Source organism: Haliotis cracherodii, unplaced genomic scaffold, assembly GCF_022045235.1.
Source record: "Haliotis cracherodii isolate W230 unplaced genomic scaffold, xgHalCrac1.p SCAF_5, whole genome shotgun sequence".
NCBI classification, from domain to species: Eukaryota; Metazoa; Mollusca; class Gastropoda; order Lepetellida; family Haliotidae; genus Haliotis; species Haliotis cracherodii.
In genome coordinates this window covers 46233630-46251690 of record NW_027266308.1, presented here as the reverse complement: position 1 = coordinate 46251690, position 18061 = coordinate 46233630, and the positions used below count along the sequence as shown (strand labels likewise).

Sequence of the window (18061 nt, the reverse complement as noted above, 5' to 3'; positions counted from 1 at the left end):
CGTATCAAATGTTTTTATGCCTTTTTACACGTAAAAGTGTGTAAAAATGTGAATAAAACAGACTATTGTGAAACAGGGCATAACCAGGTGTAAGTAGATCAAGGTGACCTATGACACCTTGACGACAGGTGAGAACAGGTGCGTAATGCCTATAGTCTGTTTCTGCTATGTCAATTTGGACTTAGTTTTAGTTTTGAATGTTGAAAGTGCCGACAAATTACCTCCTGTAAGGTACATTTTGTATTGTTCACTGAGATCAAACTAGCAAATCCAGACTAGTACTTTTCGAGTTGTTTTGTTATTTCGTATTTACAGCTACGTAACACTTTGTGTCAATTTTTAAATTGAGAAAAACAGTTTCTTTTCATTTCCGTGAGTACTTTAAGTGTATCATTAAAGACAAGGAAATTGATCATCAACATGTCTCAGCCATGGCAGAGAGCTGTGTTCCTACTCACATCCCATCATTCAACTCTGCTGCACATTAGTTGCCCAATGTCAAGGTTGAAGACCTGTAATCTACTTTGTTGTTCATCGCTGGTGGTCTTGATTACTTTATTGATTTCAGGGATCAATATTCTCGTACCATCTGATTGATTTCTTTCAAGTAGACATGTGCTCCTCAACAGATCCTATCGCCTTGGATGTTGCAGTTGTAAATCCTGTTTCTAATACCCTTGGCTGTTATTATATTGGCAGAGCAAAGGATTATTTCAAAATATGCTTGTGTCAGCTTCTTTGATTTTATTTGGTTTTGTGTTTGAAGCTGAGAAAATACACATTGTTAAAATGAGATAAAAAATGGCTTAAGTATTTGACCTTTAACGTAACGGACGATGTGTTAGAAGACAAATTTAAGGCTCTGGAACCTGATGCCTTCACATTGCTTATGAAAGGTCAACTAAAGTTTGTATTAGATAATGTTTGAATGTCAAGCTATGTGTCCAGTACTGTGAATTCGAACCATATATTTAATTACATACATGCTCAGATGTGTCCCAACACTTGGTATAACTTTACAGAGATTCACTATTGGAGGCCCTTGAATTTATTGTATCTGTTTTGTTGAGACTCTTGTCCTCTTCTTGTGACAGATAGAAATACAAATGCCTAAAAGCCATTGATACCTTTATTTAACTTCAGTATTACAGTAAATTATAACATTACTTGTGAGAATGGTGTAGTAAATTACACCATTGCTTCTGTATTACCCGGTACATATTCCAATGTTTGAACAGAAACCTTTTTGGTTCTAGGAATTTCAGCTTTCTTCTACCTCATTTATTGTACAGATACAAGTGAAAGGAACCACAGTAGTCATGACAGATTTTCAGTTCTCAAGGAATAAAATAATTTTGATGAGTGTGTTTGGGGGGTCTGCAATGGCATAAGAAAATCAGGTTTCACTTACGCAGAGAAAATATGTTCGATAATATTTTGGGGGAAACACATTTTAGTATGATTAATATTCTGACTGTGTGTGTGCTGGCTTCCTGTATTGATACCAAAGAGATACCTCTCTCTTTCCACTGTCAGCACTGATACACGAAAGCTCTTCGCTTGTGAGCAATTCAGATTCTCCAACACAAACTGTCAGTCCTTTAGAATTTTTATGCCTTTGTATCGGTATATGAGCCACACCAAGACCTTCAATATAGATATCATATCGTCTGGTTTGAATCGATTTCTCCAGTGTCATTCAACTTTATTGTGCCATGGCCATGTCTTGGAGGGCTATTTGGGCAAAGATTCAATATTACGATCATTGCGAACTTGAGATTTACTCAATTTATCATGTCCTTCATTCTCGGGGTATTGGAGATGGGTTTGATGCAGCACAACTGAATAAGAGAAAAGGGAATAGAAATTGAAATTGTCTGAATGGAGATATGAGGACCATTTTGGGTTGAGATTTTAGCAAAAGTGTGAAAATGTTTTGTGCAGAATTTTTGTGTGTAGATTTTGAGTCAAATGACAATTGACAAAGTTGGTTTGTAGTTTATGCCCATGGTACATAACGCTACATAAACAAATAACAAAGCAAATAAGTGCATAGTTGAGGTATCATTTTAATGTATTCCATGCATATGTAGGAGATATATCGTATAAGAAGTTTGTTTATTAAACTTATGTTGGTGTAAAATCAATCAGTTAACATGTCTATAATGAGGATTTATGATATTTGACACTGATGCAAATTTGCATTTATTAGCAATATTGTTTCCTTTGAAAACCACATTAACATATTTTCATATAACCCTTCGTCTACAGTGAAACAATAATAGGCTAGACTGGGACTGTATCAGGCTCTGTATCAACAATGAATGTTTATAATGTCTCTGACAGAGTTGTAATCAACAAAACATAAAAATGGCAGCAACATTACTATAGATTGGAAACACTGAGGGTCTTGATTGTTGCTCATGGTATCAACCACATGTGAGCTTTGAATATTTAAAGGCCTGTCTGATAAACCAGGACTATTGCTGACTGGCAATGGCACAATTCACTTCGGTATGGTTATAAGATCACCTCATTCAGGGTGGTTGGATGCTACTCTACATACTCTTTTGTATTAGTATTTACTTCTGCTAGTTTGATGTCCTTTTGACAAAAAGTACCATACCTCACATTATTTTATTGTCCCCAACAGAAAGTCAGTATATGTGTTCCCATCTTTCTTTACTATGTTAATACACCCGTGAAGATCTGGGTTAGAATAGGTCTCCAGCAACCCATGCTTCCTGCTAAAGACGACTGCTTGTCAGAAGAGGCAACTAACGGGATCAGGTTGTCAGGCTCGCTGACTTGGTTGAAGCATGTCATCGATCCCAATTGCGTGGATCAATGCTCATGATATCAATCACTGGATTGTCTGGTCCAGACTCGATTATTTACAGACCACCGTCATATAGCTGGAGTATTGCTGAATGCGGCGTAAAACAACCAACCAACCAACTACTATATTAATAACACTTTTTACATAGTCCTACCAAACATACATGCTCAATATCAATAGTTTTTTGAGTGATTGGCTTGACTCATTTTCATTTCGGACTAAATAGAACTTCAAGATAATTACAAAAATTATATAGGGAATCAATAGTTTGACATTTGAACATTTGTTTTAAGTTAAAATTCATCTTAGAATATTAAAATTGAAAATTTAATCTATAAGAATGAGGCAGGAGTATTTTGAATAAAAGCGACAAAAACATTTCTCCGATCATAAGATTAATAATAATAATTAATCATTGATATAATCATAATCATTACTAAAATAATAGTCCGTTGTATGTTTCCGACTATATGTTGAGCATGTATTTATGAATCACTTTCAAATAGTGATGATATCAAGTGTTTGCGAAGAGGTGTTCTTTCTGGCCTCACTGGTGGCACCTGTCACAAACACATTCAAAGGAAAGTCAATTGTGGTAGAGATGTGATAGACATTTTAATATATTTCCTTGAATTTTGTAGTGTGCATATATACAAATCTCACTGATTTAACAATTTGGAACCATATTTTTCATTCAGCGGAAAGAAGTCTGAGACACACAAAAACAGGAACACCATACCAGACGAGTCTGAAATGCAATCAACAATGGGGTTCAGGGTAAGTGCAGTAGCAATCTATGGCCATTTCCAGTAGTGAATTATTGATGCAACATGTAGTCTTCTGTAGGTAGCTCTTTCAAAGGAAGTTGCCATTCTCGCATTATCATTTTGATTGTGAAATATTCATAAGCATTGTGATTCAGAGACTCTGTCAACTTGCACTAGCAGCAGCAGTGGGGGAGTCTAATTGTGGACTGTCCTACCACGTACACTAGCTGAAGGCTCGTCCTTACCTTGTACTTGGCGCCTGTTGACGATACATCAACAAGCTTTGTGTCTCTCTCAGAGTGGACTCTTCTAATTGCCGATTTAGCTCAAAAGAGGGCTTTTGGAAATTCCTACGTTGTACCCTGCCAGTATATAGCAAGGACTGAGGAGTCACGATGTTGAAATATTCCTCCCATATCATCATTTGCCTTATCATGTGTATCAAGGTAATGTTGGCAATGTTCATGTCTTTGAGATTGAATGGTCTTAGTTCCGACTACATTTCAATGTAGCCATATGTGTCTGATGTATATTTTGACTTCATGTTCATTTCACATTATTGCGAGTTCTGTGATGGAAAGACTAGCATGACATAGATCACAGGGAGGAGAGAGAAAAATCAATACTCGTGTAGCATTTCAGTGAGTCTTCGTTTCAGGAAGAGATGTCTTTCCAGAAATTGTCTAACTGTTGTCCACTGATGGCATTAATAATGTTATAGCCTTAAATGGTTGTCTAGAGTTAATTCCTAACAAGTGTAATTGCAGACCTAAATTGTATAGCTTTTGTTCAACCCCCAGATTTTCCTGGCATCAGACCTCGGTGTGATGATCCATTGATCATAGTTATATGTGTTCGTGTTTGTTGTTGTTACATGCTTCTCTTTGTGGAATAATTCATCGTTGAATCGAACAGTTGTTATTGTTATGAACTGTAATTATTTCCATAGGTTTAAACAAATCGATATTATTAGCTATTAGTTCTGCTATTATCGATTAATTCAGATATTAAAAAAGATGAAATAATTACGCCAATTGTGATGGGAGGGTTTGTGTTGAATGGTCATGCAAATAGCATAACATCTTCTTTGAGAAAATCACTAAAACATATATAATTAATTTAATAACTTCCCTTTCAACATTCAATTGGTTTGCTCTAGTTGGATCATTTACAGTTAATTGGTTTTTGTCTAAACAGAGTAGTGGGGCTACATTAAATAATCATGGAACATAATCTTGTTATGATCGTAAGCTAATAGGTTGGTCAGGATATTCTACACTAATGAACTTATTGAGAATATTAACCAAATCTCCAGTCGAGCAATTTCCTGATTTGATGGCAATATACAAGAGATGACATGTGCTGTATTTAATGTAATTGGGCTGGGCATCAGTTGCTGTGTGGAGAACAGTCCTAGCATGCAGTGTACATTTAAGCTCACACTAATGATGCCATATTTTTGTTAAGAGGGGGCACGGGTGGCCAAGTCTTCTAAGGCACAGCGATTCGCTGTGCAGAGTTGCGTCCCTTGGGCACGCCAGAAACCTATGATTGTGGGTTCTAATCCCGGTTCGCCCCGATTATGTTTCTAGGTTTGTCAGCACCATACCTGTGCTCGTGGGTTTCACTGAAGTGGTAAACATCTGAGACCTGCATCACTTTGGGCTTTCCTCCCACATTAAGAACTGGAACACTGTTAAAAGCGGTGTTAAACCCAAATCACTCACACACTCACTTGTTAAAATGCATAAATAGGATTTAGGAATGATGTGAATTCTTATTCAAAAGTAAACATGCTCGATTTTCTTGGCAGAATTTAATATGTGGTATTGATAATTACGGTGGCCCATAAGGGACATGGAGTCTGTTTTTCAATATTTTGATATTTGACTTACTTTTATCATAACCTTTTGCAAATTAACATGATTTGTCGTACAAATAGTGCGGTTCATTTTAGTTTTTAACCTTTTCGTTTTTGTTTTTGACATTTTCATTTTAGTTTTTGAGATTTTCGCTTCACTTTTCAGCAATTCAATATCACTTTATACATGATTTATCACATATTTGTATGACAAATCGTTTTAATTTGCAAAAGGGTGCGATAACAGTAAGTGAAATATCAAAATATTGAAAAACAGACTCCATGTCCCTTATGGGCCACCATAAGTAATGGCTTAATGGTTTGTCAAATAAGTATGATTCAAAGATAGTTTCATTAAAGTGATATTGTGTTATGATTTGATAAAAATGAAACATTTGCGCTTGGAAATATTCAATCTTGTGCTTCTTTCTTAGATAAATGATAATGTTGCCATTTAAATAGTGTAAAACATAATTAAGGACCTTTTGTATATCACTGATATAGTTTTTTCATCCATTACTGGCTTAGTTCTTAACAGTCATCCTACTGTGAAAATGCTGCTGTAACATTTTGATCAGAACAAGTTACACAGGGAGTAAGGTAGAGCAAATGAAATGAATTATTGATTTGTGTTGCTATAAATGGAAGATATTTCTTGATGAAGTTACTGGGGAGGAGTGTCAGTCCTTCCTTTGCTGGAGAAGTGTCATTGTTAAGGATTTCTTATGTTCTATAAATCTGATTAAGATTTTGATGAATGTGCAATAATCTCTTTCCGAAGCCTCCAAAGAGCCAATAATATTTGCAGACATATAAATTCATTTTCGATGAGAATAAATTCTAAATGTTGGAACTGTAATAGATATTAAAATATGCAAGTAAGGAAATCAATATTTAATTATGAAAAATATGATTTAAATGAAAATATCTTTAATTCTAGTAAACAGTACATTCATTTAATGCTTTTGAGTTTGTAGAAAAAGGTCAAATTTTTAGAAATCCACAATAATGAGTCTGATATTAGGCTTTAGCTAATATGAACTTCATTGCATCAATTTCAAGCTAACTGAAAATGGTGAACCATGGACCAAGTATTCGCAAGTCACCACCCCTCTGCCGAGTGACTCAAAGGCACATAAAAAACGATCCATTATGGACAGTTGGGAAATGGTCAACACCAGTAAACTACGACATTCACAAAGAAAACATAAGCGTAGAGACAGAAACGTGTACAATAGACAGTTTCGGTTGCTTGTATTGGGTGACAGGGATCCTGATGACAATTCTATGAAAAGGGACTGGGAAGTTGGAAAATCACGGAATCAAAGAACCCATGGTCGAAAGGGGACAACCCCTGATTGGCGACAGGACGATCAAATTGCATCTAATGTTCCTCAAAGGGTCTCATCAGAAGAAGGAACCTGCCATTTTGAAGCAGGAGGAAGTTTTGTGGATATGGAAGGTCATCGCTTTCAGGAGGGGAGCGGCAGTGACACACCTGAGATAGACCCTGAGGATTACTCAGACTATGATACAAGTACAGAAATTATTACAACTTTATTGATGTCTGACCCACCATCCACAACCCCTGATGAACCGGAGGAAGAGCCTGACACTTCTAGTGTTACCAAGGTTTTGGTATTCAAGCCAAAAGATAATGAAGTACATACACCATTGTCAAAGAACAGAACTGAAGAGACATCTCGCCACTTCGTTTGGACAAACAGAATGGCTGGAATGTTGAGTACAATTGGACCAACGTCAACTTTCATGGTATTTTATCTTCATATCTGGGCATGAATTGGAGATTGAAGATGTTTTATGATATATAGAGTCTTTAGTTAGTATTTCTGGTCTTCAAATATTGACAGTGTTTGTATATGAAGGTTCATCTGTCTTAAAACGTTTTACATTATATTTGACAGCTTTTTATTTATTTCTATCTTTTATTAATTCAATTTAATGCAAGGGGTATATATATATTTACCTGTGTGTTTATGTAACTTGGCAGGAAAGCATGTAGGTGTACAAAGCGTTAACCTTTAGAATGCCAATGTAAAGTAATAATGACTTAAGACATTCATGAAGAAACACTAAATATATTAAATTAATAGAAGGAACCCATTATTGATTGACTTTTAATAGTTTAACATTGATTTTGTGTGGTATGCATCTTGCAGACTAAAGGTTAAGATGTAGTCTTTTTGTGGCTTTAGCTGCTTGGTTTTGTGAATTGATGCATGTGCAAAGCTGCGGAGTGATATTCATTTATTTACATTTTGAAACAATTTATGTATATGTATATCTTTATCAATTTTCCAAAGACAGTGTCTTGTTTTAGTGTTTACGAAGATGTTTTGATTTGATTTTTCTGAGCAATATTTGAACAGTCATGAAGCATTTCCATTTTAAGATTAGTTCGTGGACATATTTACAAGGAGGTACAATGGTATCAGTGTAAAACAGGACATTCTGTCCTTGTTTCTCTGTATTGTGGGGGGGGCATGGGGGTGAGAATAGTGTAATTTCTAAGTAGCATTATCATTGGGGTGAGATTACTGTAAAATTGTAGCATTATCATTTTGTTCCACTTTCTATAATTCTTAAAGCAAATTTAGTTTTGAAACACTAGTTAGATAAAATTGAAAACTAAGACAAACGTGTTTTTGCATACCATCTATGCTGCTCAAGTTTACTTTGAAATATATGCACATAAATTCGTGCAGCACAGCATTCCTTGCAAATCATTATCCTCTAAATAATTACTGACTTGCCTTAAAACTGTGTATATATGTTTGAAATGAGTATGCCAATAGATTTGCTATGTAACCATGGTAACTGTTAGTAGTAAACATATCCTTCTACATATGAATGTACATTGTGGCACAATATTGGCATGCTAGTGTAATATGCATCTTCAAATAAACTTTTTTCAATTCTTAGTGTGTTAGTTTTCTTTCAGTCTTTGTACGATTTATTCATGGTTGGTGCTCTAGAACTTTTACTGTGAGTGTCTATGGTCTTGTCTTCATGGCACCTTATTTGAATATATGCACCACATGTGAATCAATAGTCATGTTCACTTGCTGTATGTTGTTTATATGTATCCCTCATTCTGTACAAAGTAGCAATTCTATAATGAAAAGGGGGCGGTCGGGTAGCCTAGTGGTTAAAGCGTTCGCTTGTCACGCCGAAGACCCGGGTTCGATTCCCAACATGGGTACAATGTGTGAAGCCCATTTCTGGTGTTCCCCGCCGTGATATTGCTGGGATATTGCTAAAAGCGGCGTAAAACCATACTCACTCACTATAATGAAAAGACAGCATATGTCAAATCAGTATGCTTATTTGTGTTTCATGAAGGAAGGAAATTATGCAGATAATTTTAGAATTTACTGTAAACCTACATACATTTCAGAAATGTGCTTTTGTCCATCTTAGATAGAAACACTGACAGTAAATGTTAAGTGATGAAAATATTCATGTTCCGACTATTGCAGGCATATTTGCTACTTGTGATTACTGCATAAGTAATGACTATTTGATTTCCAGTCATTTTTGCAAATGGATTTAGACGTAATATTAATTTTCCCATTCCTTTATTCTTCAGCAAATGACACCAAAGCTTGGTGTGACAGATGACATAATATATTTTCTATAATTGTCCCATTTTTTTTATTCAACAGCAAACGACACCAAAGCTTGGTGTGACAGATGACATAATATTTTCTGGAGCTGGCCCTGGCTGTCACAGTGATGACGAGGATGATTGTACCTCAGTGGGCTCCGGCACAGAGGACGACATCATCACTCCAACAATCATCATTAAAACTACACCCGCACCACCTACAACCACTACAAAAAAGTAAGGTTCTCTCTGTCACTTGCCAATTTCTGGAAGTTACTTAAATGTGACAATTGTCTTTCCCTGTTCATCAAATCCCAAACAACTGATGAAGATGCACAGGCTTGTTTCATAGGGTGGATGAATACACTTCACCAGGTCCTTCCTTCCCCCAGAATAACTTATAGCAAGATACTAGATCTGTGCCAATAAATTGTAATCAGGAGATATTTTAAGATGTCAGTGTCTCTTTTTATCTTTAATAAAATGAAAGAATTGAAAAATTGAAATTACAATATTAATTATATGAAAGTGGTAAATTTTTCTGATTGGATATTTTTGCAGCTAATTTTCAGTGTGTAAGTGATTTGTTTGTGGTTCTGGTTTGTCGGAAACTAGAAATGATTTCATATTTTTGAAGCAACAATGGGTCTCTTGTTCTGCCAACTTGTAAATGCCTATCAAATATGTAAAATGTCAATGCCAGTGAATAACCAGTCTCGATTAACTGCTGAAAGTGACTGCATTGGGCATAAAGGTCAACATAGTGAGTGAGTGAGTGAGTATGGTTGTAGGCCGCTTTGAGCAATATTCCAGCAATATCACGGCGGGGGACACCAGAAATGGGCTTCACACATTGTACCCATGTTGGGAATCGAACCCGGGTCTTCGGCGTGACCAGCGAACGTTTTAACCACTAGGCTACCTGACCGCCCCAGGTCAACATAGTGATGTAAACTATATGTGGCAAAGGGCAGTGACCTTTAGACCTTCAACATGTGGGTATCCAGTGTTAACTTACCACACAATCTTGATTGTTTAATACATGTGTATTAAATAATATCTACTTGCCTTCTTTTTCAGACCAACTTGGAAACCACCATGTGTTGGATCCAAATGTCCCCGGACAGAAGAGGTTATGAGTTCAACATCTAACCGTGGAACAAGCCTGGACCCTGAGGGTAATGATGGTAGCAACACAGGCCTTCATCCAACAGGGGAGACAAGTGGGGGCTCGGTGGCCAACAATGGAGGCGGTACTCCTGTCAACATAGGACTCATCATTGGAATAGCAGCAGGGGTTCTGGTTGCTATTCTCATATTAATATTTGCACTGTACAAATTTCGCAGTCGAGATGAAGGAACATACAAAGTGGATGAAAGTCAGAACTTTTCCTATCTGGAATCTAAAAAGCAACAAGGCAATGGAGCTTTGTTAGGTAAAGGAGAAGAGACTGGCAAAAGAGGGAAGAAGAAAGATGTAAAAGAATGGTATGTCTGAGTGGAGAAACATCCCTGATCCTTGCCAACATTCTTGGAGTGGTGAAGAATGTCTTTGAGTTGTGATAAGAAGGATGATGTCATAAAAATGACTTGTCACAGTGTTATCAGATGGTACTTATGTTGGTAGTAGAATCATTCAAGGGAGGATTAATTGTTGGTGGCAGAGTTTTACTGCTCATGCAAAACTCAAGAATTGTAAGACAAGAACTTCATCAACAAATTGAGTGTGAGATACTCAGATTTGTAGTCATGAAGATTGCTTCTTGGAGAAAGTTGACAGAAACAATGCGATTGGATTAATTCTGTTACGACTGCAGCTAATGGAAGGAAATAACTCCATTACAAAAATGACCATAATATGATATATCATTATGTGGGCATACGTGTTCATACTACTTACAAGATACAGATAATTGCTCACATGTATATCAAGGTGCATTGCTGGTGAATAGAAATCAAGGTGGACCTGTTCAGTGTTGAAGGAGAAAGTGATGTGAGTGACTGGTGATAGGACGCTGGCTGGCGAGTTTTGGGAGCAGTTGTCTCCCTTGTTGTATCCTGACTATTCCTCCATGCCATACATGTTGATTGCAAATGTGATCCGAAAAATGAGTGAACGTGGTGCTGAGGTCGTGACCTTCAGGTCATACACATGACCTATCCTTGTTGACTCGTTAACTAATCTGAATCTGCTGTGCGGTGCATTAGTGTACTTGAGAGATTTATGGAAATGTATCTACCTTAATTTGATTATTGTGAAAACACTCTGGGTTGTTACATTGGAAAATATTAAAGTCTCTCGTGCTTTATTGTGTTGTTACTATGTTAAAGTGTTATGACAATTTTGATTTACAGCATCGGTTATCGTGTTAATTTTCAGGTAAAAAGTGTAACATTGTGTCATATGATTAGTAGATCAGCTTTACTTTCTACAAGTTACAAATATAACTAAGTATGCAGCTATATGATATGTTTTGTTTGAAGTTGTAACAACCTTGAGGTGTTTTGCTATAATCTATTCTCAGGTACTCTCAAGGAAATATTCATATTAACAAAGGATGCAAAAACATTTTGCATTATAGATATACCATAACACATTATAGGCAAGAATATTGACTATTTGCACATATCTTATTAACAACTTTTGTTGAATTTTGTTTTTGTTTGATGTTAGTGGTTGATACAACATGTACTCAGAATATACATAAAGTGCTCTGCGGTTCCATTTTATCTTCCATCTTGACGACAACAAAATATTTATGAAAAGAATTATGAAAATACTGATCTAACTGATATAACTCTTTGAATGTCAAATTAATGTTTAGTTTCAACTAAATCAAAATATGTGTTGAATTTTATTTTCTACATACTTTTTTTATATGATCAGTTTTTGCAACTTCCTCTTATATTGTGCTTTATAGTATCGCAAAATATTACTATTGCTGACATTTGAGATACCACATTTCATTCTAACCTCAAATATATGAAGGTTGTTATGTTCCTTCTCATTTTTAGTATATTAAGTATTTGGCCCTTGGTCTATTCTTCAATATTATGAATAGTGCAATTAACTTAGATATGGATCTACACTATGTATTAATTAAGCAATAATGTAAGATACATTGACCATATTAAAATTTATATTACAAGTCATATTTGAGAGACCATAATGTTCGATGATCATCTTATTGTTTAAATGTTTATTTGAGCTATTTTATTAATCAGTCCACAAATGTTTAAGATAATTGAAAATGTCATTATTTGATTTTGGTTTAATACTTACATTCACAAGTTAAAACACCAATAATACAAATACTGCATAATTTTCGTGTGAAAGCTTTAATATTAAAGTTGTGTATTTATTTTCATTAAGTATACACAGACATTTACTGTTGAGTGATACTGAGTAATATTCCATTTTTGCTGACAATACAATGCATTCCAAAATGATATTAGTCATTGGATAGAGAATGTGTTGCAAGATGATTTCAGGAATTTGTTTTCCTATATTGTTTCCACCTTTTCCAAAGAATTGAAGTGAACTATAAATGACCAATGTTATGTCAGATGTTTTTAACCACTTTTTTCCTTTTTTGGTTATTTTCAAGGTATCATCTTTTGTTAGGTATTTTATCAAGACATATATACTGACTGATTATTTTACTTTTTTATTGTTGCAAATTAAACTTCAACAATCCATTTCAAACAAAGCAACAATTTATTTTCAGGATTTAATACCAATTAATGATATTCAGTTTCAGTAAGTTCTTTCCTGTGTGTACAACTAGTTGTGATTTTACAGTGATGAATGCGCCATTCAAAACTGACTGTTTAACAGTATTTGTAAATATCAATGTCACAATTTTTGTCCTTTCATAAACCTCTTTGTCCAATTCCAGTTGTTCCATATTATGTTAGCAGAATGATCTGTAAAATAAAAGCATGTGAACATTGTAGATATGTATGTTTTTTGAAGATGTGAATGTGTTCATGTGCTTCTCGTCTTCATTGTTGCAGCTGTATGCTTGTACAATACAAGTCACCGTTAGATATATGAGTGTGTGAATGCTGGAGCACTGTCTCCATGTCTAGTACCTTTCAAAGCTATATCTACTTCCTAGTTATTATCTTTGGCTTCATAAAACTAAATAAAACTTGTCATTTGTAGTTAGTATCATTTCAATTTAATGCCTTGTAATGTCATTGTTAAAGAAGACTATACTGAATATCGATAAAACACTTTCCGCAGATATATAGGGACATTTTATATGATAGGAACTTTTAAAATTTCCCCATTTTAATTTCTATGTATGTCTTTCAATACATGATGTGTTTTATGATTTCACAGTTGGTTGACATAATACAAATATATCATATACCATTAAATAACTGCTAACAAGACCCCGTTATCGGTTGTATACATAAGACTAAGTGATATTTATTCTTGGTTCTCAGGCTCCAATTATACCAATGAAACACCTATTTAGGATAACATTGAGTATCTGTTTTAACATGAGGAATGAAATCACTTTCTTGGGTAGCAGTCTTCACTTTTCAAGAAAGACTGTCTGCCTGCACTACTTTTGTTCCAAAAGCCTGAGAATCAATTATTTTTCATCCTTCTACATGTACAAACAAGGAGCTAACAATGTCAGCATTGTATACATAGTGATATATACTGGATCAAATTAACAACTTTTATCCCATATCACGATAGTGAACAAATAATGTTAACAGTGGTAAATGAAACATAAAAAAAATTATGAAGTGAAAATGGTAACATTTGTTGTATGGTAACTTAACAAAATAACGTTATAATTTTAGTAATATTAAAAGGCAACTTATGGAACTGATATATCACTAGACGGATTACATTTTAATGACAGATCGTGTACAGTATCAGTTTTCAATGTAACTAGAACATTTTACATTGTATATTGTGTTTTGTATTATACATATACAGTTGAAATAAACGTTTTTGTAAATAAGCAACTGTGCATGCCTTATTGTCTGTTGATAGGAATGTGGGATTACTGCTTTATAGGGCATATTCAACTTGTGGGAAGGACAATTTTGAAAAATATAGAAAAATGAGAAGAATTTACATTTTTCACCAATGGATCTTGGTGAGGCAGAATTCTTGGTTAATCTACAGACTGCTGTGTAACTGTTGCCATTAATTATGAATGATGAAAATACATTCTTTGTTGTTTTTGTTCTTTGTGTATGTGGCAGGTGCTGCAGAAATGTTAACTGTGTGAAAAAGATGTTGTTCTCTGCATGTGGTGTTCATAGACATGTAATTGCCGAGAAACTTGTTTTAATGATGAAATGATAAGATCTCCTGCCTAGGTACCCGACCCCCTATTACCCGACCCTACCCACTGAAGGTAATAAGAGTTTGGCACAAAATGTCAGATTCGGAATTATCTTACCGGAGCCCTGGCACAAAGTATTTCGATACATGTATAGAACAATTTGGTCATCCATACACTGAAGTTGACTGAAGCTTTATCTTCATTGAAATATATAAATGAGTGAGTATGTCTTTACACCAATTTTAGCATTATTTCAGCAATATCAGACAGAAAGGAATACCAGAAATGGGCTTTACAGAATGTATCCATGTGGGGAATCGAACCCGGTTTTATTGGGGTGATAAGTGAGCGCTTTAACCACTAGGCTACCCCAACACCCCTCAAACATGGGGTCAGAAGGAATATGTGCATAGTCAGAAAGAAATGTGAACATTAGTGACTTGTAGTGTAACCATTAGTTATTGTGAATGTTTGTCTATTAAACAATTTATTGATCCACTAAACACAGGTCCAGCTACTCCTGAGGGTACACGGGTCCAATCAGTACCCACCCGACCCGAGAACCCAATATTACCCATCCCAGTCCGAGAAAGAAACTTGCCAGAATCTAAAAGAGTCGTCATTTCCAATAAGGCATTAAATATAGAACAGGATACTGAGCAGTTTCTGTTATATATTCCAACAGTTCCAACAATGACCTTGCCACTCTTTTAAAGAATGACTAAAATAGTTTGTTATGAGAGGAATACAGTATACAGTGGTAAAGTCTAATGATTTTTTAATGGGTATTGATTCTCCAGCATACCTAATATCAAGCAAGGCTACTCAGTGGAGCTGTATTATACCAGCACCATACGGTGTCCAAGGGTTTCACCAAAGTGGTAAACATCTAAGACCTGCATCACTTCTGTCTTTCCTTCCACATGAAGCTGACACAACATGATGTAACTGGAATACTGTGCAAAGCGACGTTAAACCAAACTCACTCACTCACTATAAGTTACAGTGCAGTCTTGTACCTTTTCTCATCTCATTGGGACAAAAACAAGGTGTAACTTTTGCAGAGCACCCATGCAAGCACACCGCCTTCACTTCCTGCAGGTTATGCATTTACTGCAGGTGAACAGAGGCACTTTCCTGTTGTGAGGTGAGTGAGGTGAAATCCACTGAAATGGGGTTTAACGTCGCGTCCAAGATTATTGCATTTATATAGCGACGTGCATGTAAGTGTGTGTGTTTGTGTGGCTGCTTGTACTAGTCTGGACTGATGCCGATTTATAGTGCTAGGTCACCGAGATACCATGGCGCAGTTTAACATGAATACCCCACTCAGACACAGTATACTGACTCCGAGCCGACCAGTCCTTGTTTTAGCCCCTTAATGCCGAGCGCCAGGCAGGGTAACAACAAGTACCATCTTTTAATGTCTTTTGGTATGACACGGTCGGGGATCGAACCCTGGACCTTCCGCTCTCCGGGCGGATGCTCTACCACTAGACCACGGATGCGGTCCTTTCCTGTTTTCCTTTCCTGTTGTGACATCTGGCAGTGCAACAGTGTGGGACTGGAGACCTAAACACTCTACAATCTGCAACCTGCCATGCTTCACTTCATCTGACTCAGATCAAAGTGTATTGCACTCCGTCAGCTTCTCATTAGATTTTATTGATTCAACAGCTTAGCCTATGTCTATACAAGTAATGACTTTGTTGTGACCTACTTGTAATTAGTTAGTTTCAAGTGTCCTCTCACAGTCACTGTGAATAAGATGGCCACCACTGCTGAAACATTTTTTTATAATATCGAGGTGTAAAGGTAATGAAACTTCTTGGTCTTGTTATCTAGCTCATCTGTCTGAAAGTCAAGTAATTTACACATAAAATATTTGAATGACAATGCAGACAGCACCCTTTGTTATTATCTTAATCTGTTGATACTAACCCAGGTGAGCTACAGTGTCATGGCACTATTTATAAACTGTTGTTTTCCTACTAGTTAATAAAAGAGAAGGTTGATTATTGTGTAAAGTCAAAATGATCTAATAATGTATTTAACTTGAACTACAGATTAATGGATGATGACTGCAATAACCCTGACACCTCTCAGGCAGGTGTAATAATCATGCTTCTCCCAGTAAGCAAAAGGCAAAGGGTGATCATTTCAGTTTAATAACAGTTTACCTGAGATATTATGATTTGCTGAATGTTGAAGGAAATAACAAACAAAAATGCAGATCAGGAATAAAATTGCTATGTCCCTCAATGGAACAGCACATCAATGACCTTGTGACAGGATGCTATTTCCATCTCTGAAGTATTGGCAACATACATCACCTGCTCACAGTGTAAATAACAGCAGCAATGACAGGCTCTATGATCCTATCAAGCACAGATTATTGCAATAACCTTCTCACACTGTAAATAACAGCAGCAACATGGTCTATGATCCTATCAAGAACAGATTATTGCAATAACCTGCTTGCAGTGTAAATAACAGCAGCAACATGGTCTATGATCCTATCAAGGACAGATTATTGCAATAACCTGCTTGCAGTGTAGATAACAGCAGCAGCAACATGGTCTATGATACTATCAAGCACAGATCATTGCAATAACCTGCTTTCAGTGTAAATAACAGCAGCAAAATGGTCTATGATCCTATCAAGGACAGATTATCGCAATAACCTGCTTGCAGTGTAAATAACAGCAGCGATGACAGGCTCTATGATCCTATCAAGGACAGATCATTGCAATAACCTTCTCACACTGTAAATAACAGCAGCAGCAACATGGTCTATGATACTAGCAAGCACAGATTATTGCAATAACCTGCTTGCAGTGTAAATAACAGCAGCAGCAACATGGTCTATGATCCTATCAAGGACAGATTATTGCAATAACCTGCTTGCAGTGTAAATAACAGCAGCAACAGGCTCTATGATCCTATCAAGGACAGATTATCGCAATAACCTGCTTGCAGTGTAAATAACAGCAGCAACATGGTCTATGATCCTATCAAGGACAGATTATTGCAATAACCTGCTTGCAGTGTAAGTAACAGCAGCAAAATGGTCTATGATCCTATCAAGGACAGATTATCGCAATAACCTGCTTGCAGTGTAAATAACAGCAGCAAAATGGTCTATGATCCTATCAAGGACAGATTATTGCAATAACCTGCTTGCAGTGTAAATAACAGCAGCAACAGGCTCTATGATCCTATCAAGGACAGATTATTGCAATAACCTGCTTGCAGTGTAAATAACAGCAGCAAAATGGTCTATGATCCTATCAAAAACAGATTATTGCAATAACCTGCTTGCAGTGTAAATAACAGCAGCAACAGGCTCTATGATCCTATCAAGGACAGATTATTGCAATAACCTGCTTGCAGTGTAAATAACAGCAGTGGCAACATGGTCTATGATCCTATCAAGGACAGATTATTGCAATAACCTGCTTGCAGTGTAAATAACAGCAGCGGCAACAGGCTCTATGATCCTATCAAGGACAGATTATTGCAATAACCTGCTTGCAGTGTAAATAACAGCAGCAGCAACAGGCTCTATGATCCTATCAAGGACAGATTATTGCAATAACCTGCTTGCAGTGTAAGTAACAGCAGCAAAATGGTCTATGATCCTATCAA

At 36.1% G+C, this 18061-nt stretch overlaps 1 protein-coding gene across 7 annotated transcripts in view; it reads left to right on the top strand.

Moving 5' to 3' along the window:
• LOC139444068 (neurexin 1-like) overlaps positions 1-14051 on the top strand; it is a 183737-nt gene extending 169686 nt beyond the window's left edge. For 6 of the 7 annotated variants that reach the window (XM_071224977.1, XM_071224978.1, XM_071224973.1 and 3 more), the window contains 4 exons: positions 3538-3616; positions 6530-7240; positions 9154-9332; positions 10176-14051. In XM_071224977.1, coding sequence (XP_071081078.1) covers positions 3538-3616; positions 6530-7240; positions 9154-9332; positions 10176-10593 — 1387 coding nt within the window. In that variant the 3' untranslated portion in view covers positions 10594-14051. The remainder of the gene's footprint in view (positions 1-3537; positions 3617-6529; positions 7241-9153; positions 9333-10175) is intronic. The other variant, XM_071224979.1, reaches the window with a different exon arrangement.
• The last annotated feature ends 4010 nt before the right edge of the window (positions 14052-18061 follow it).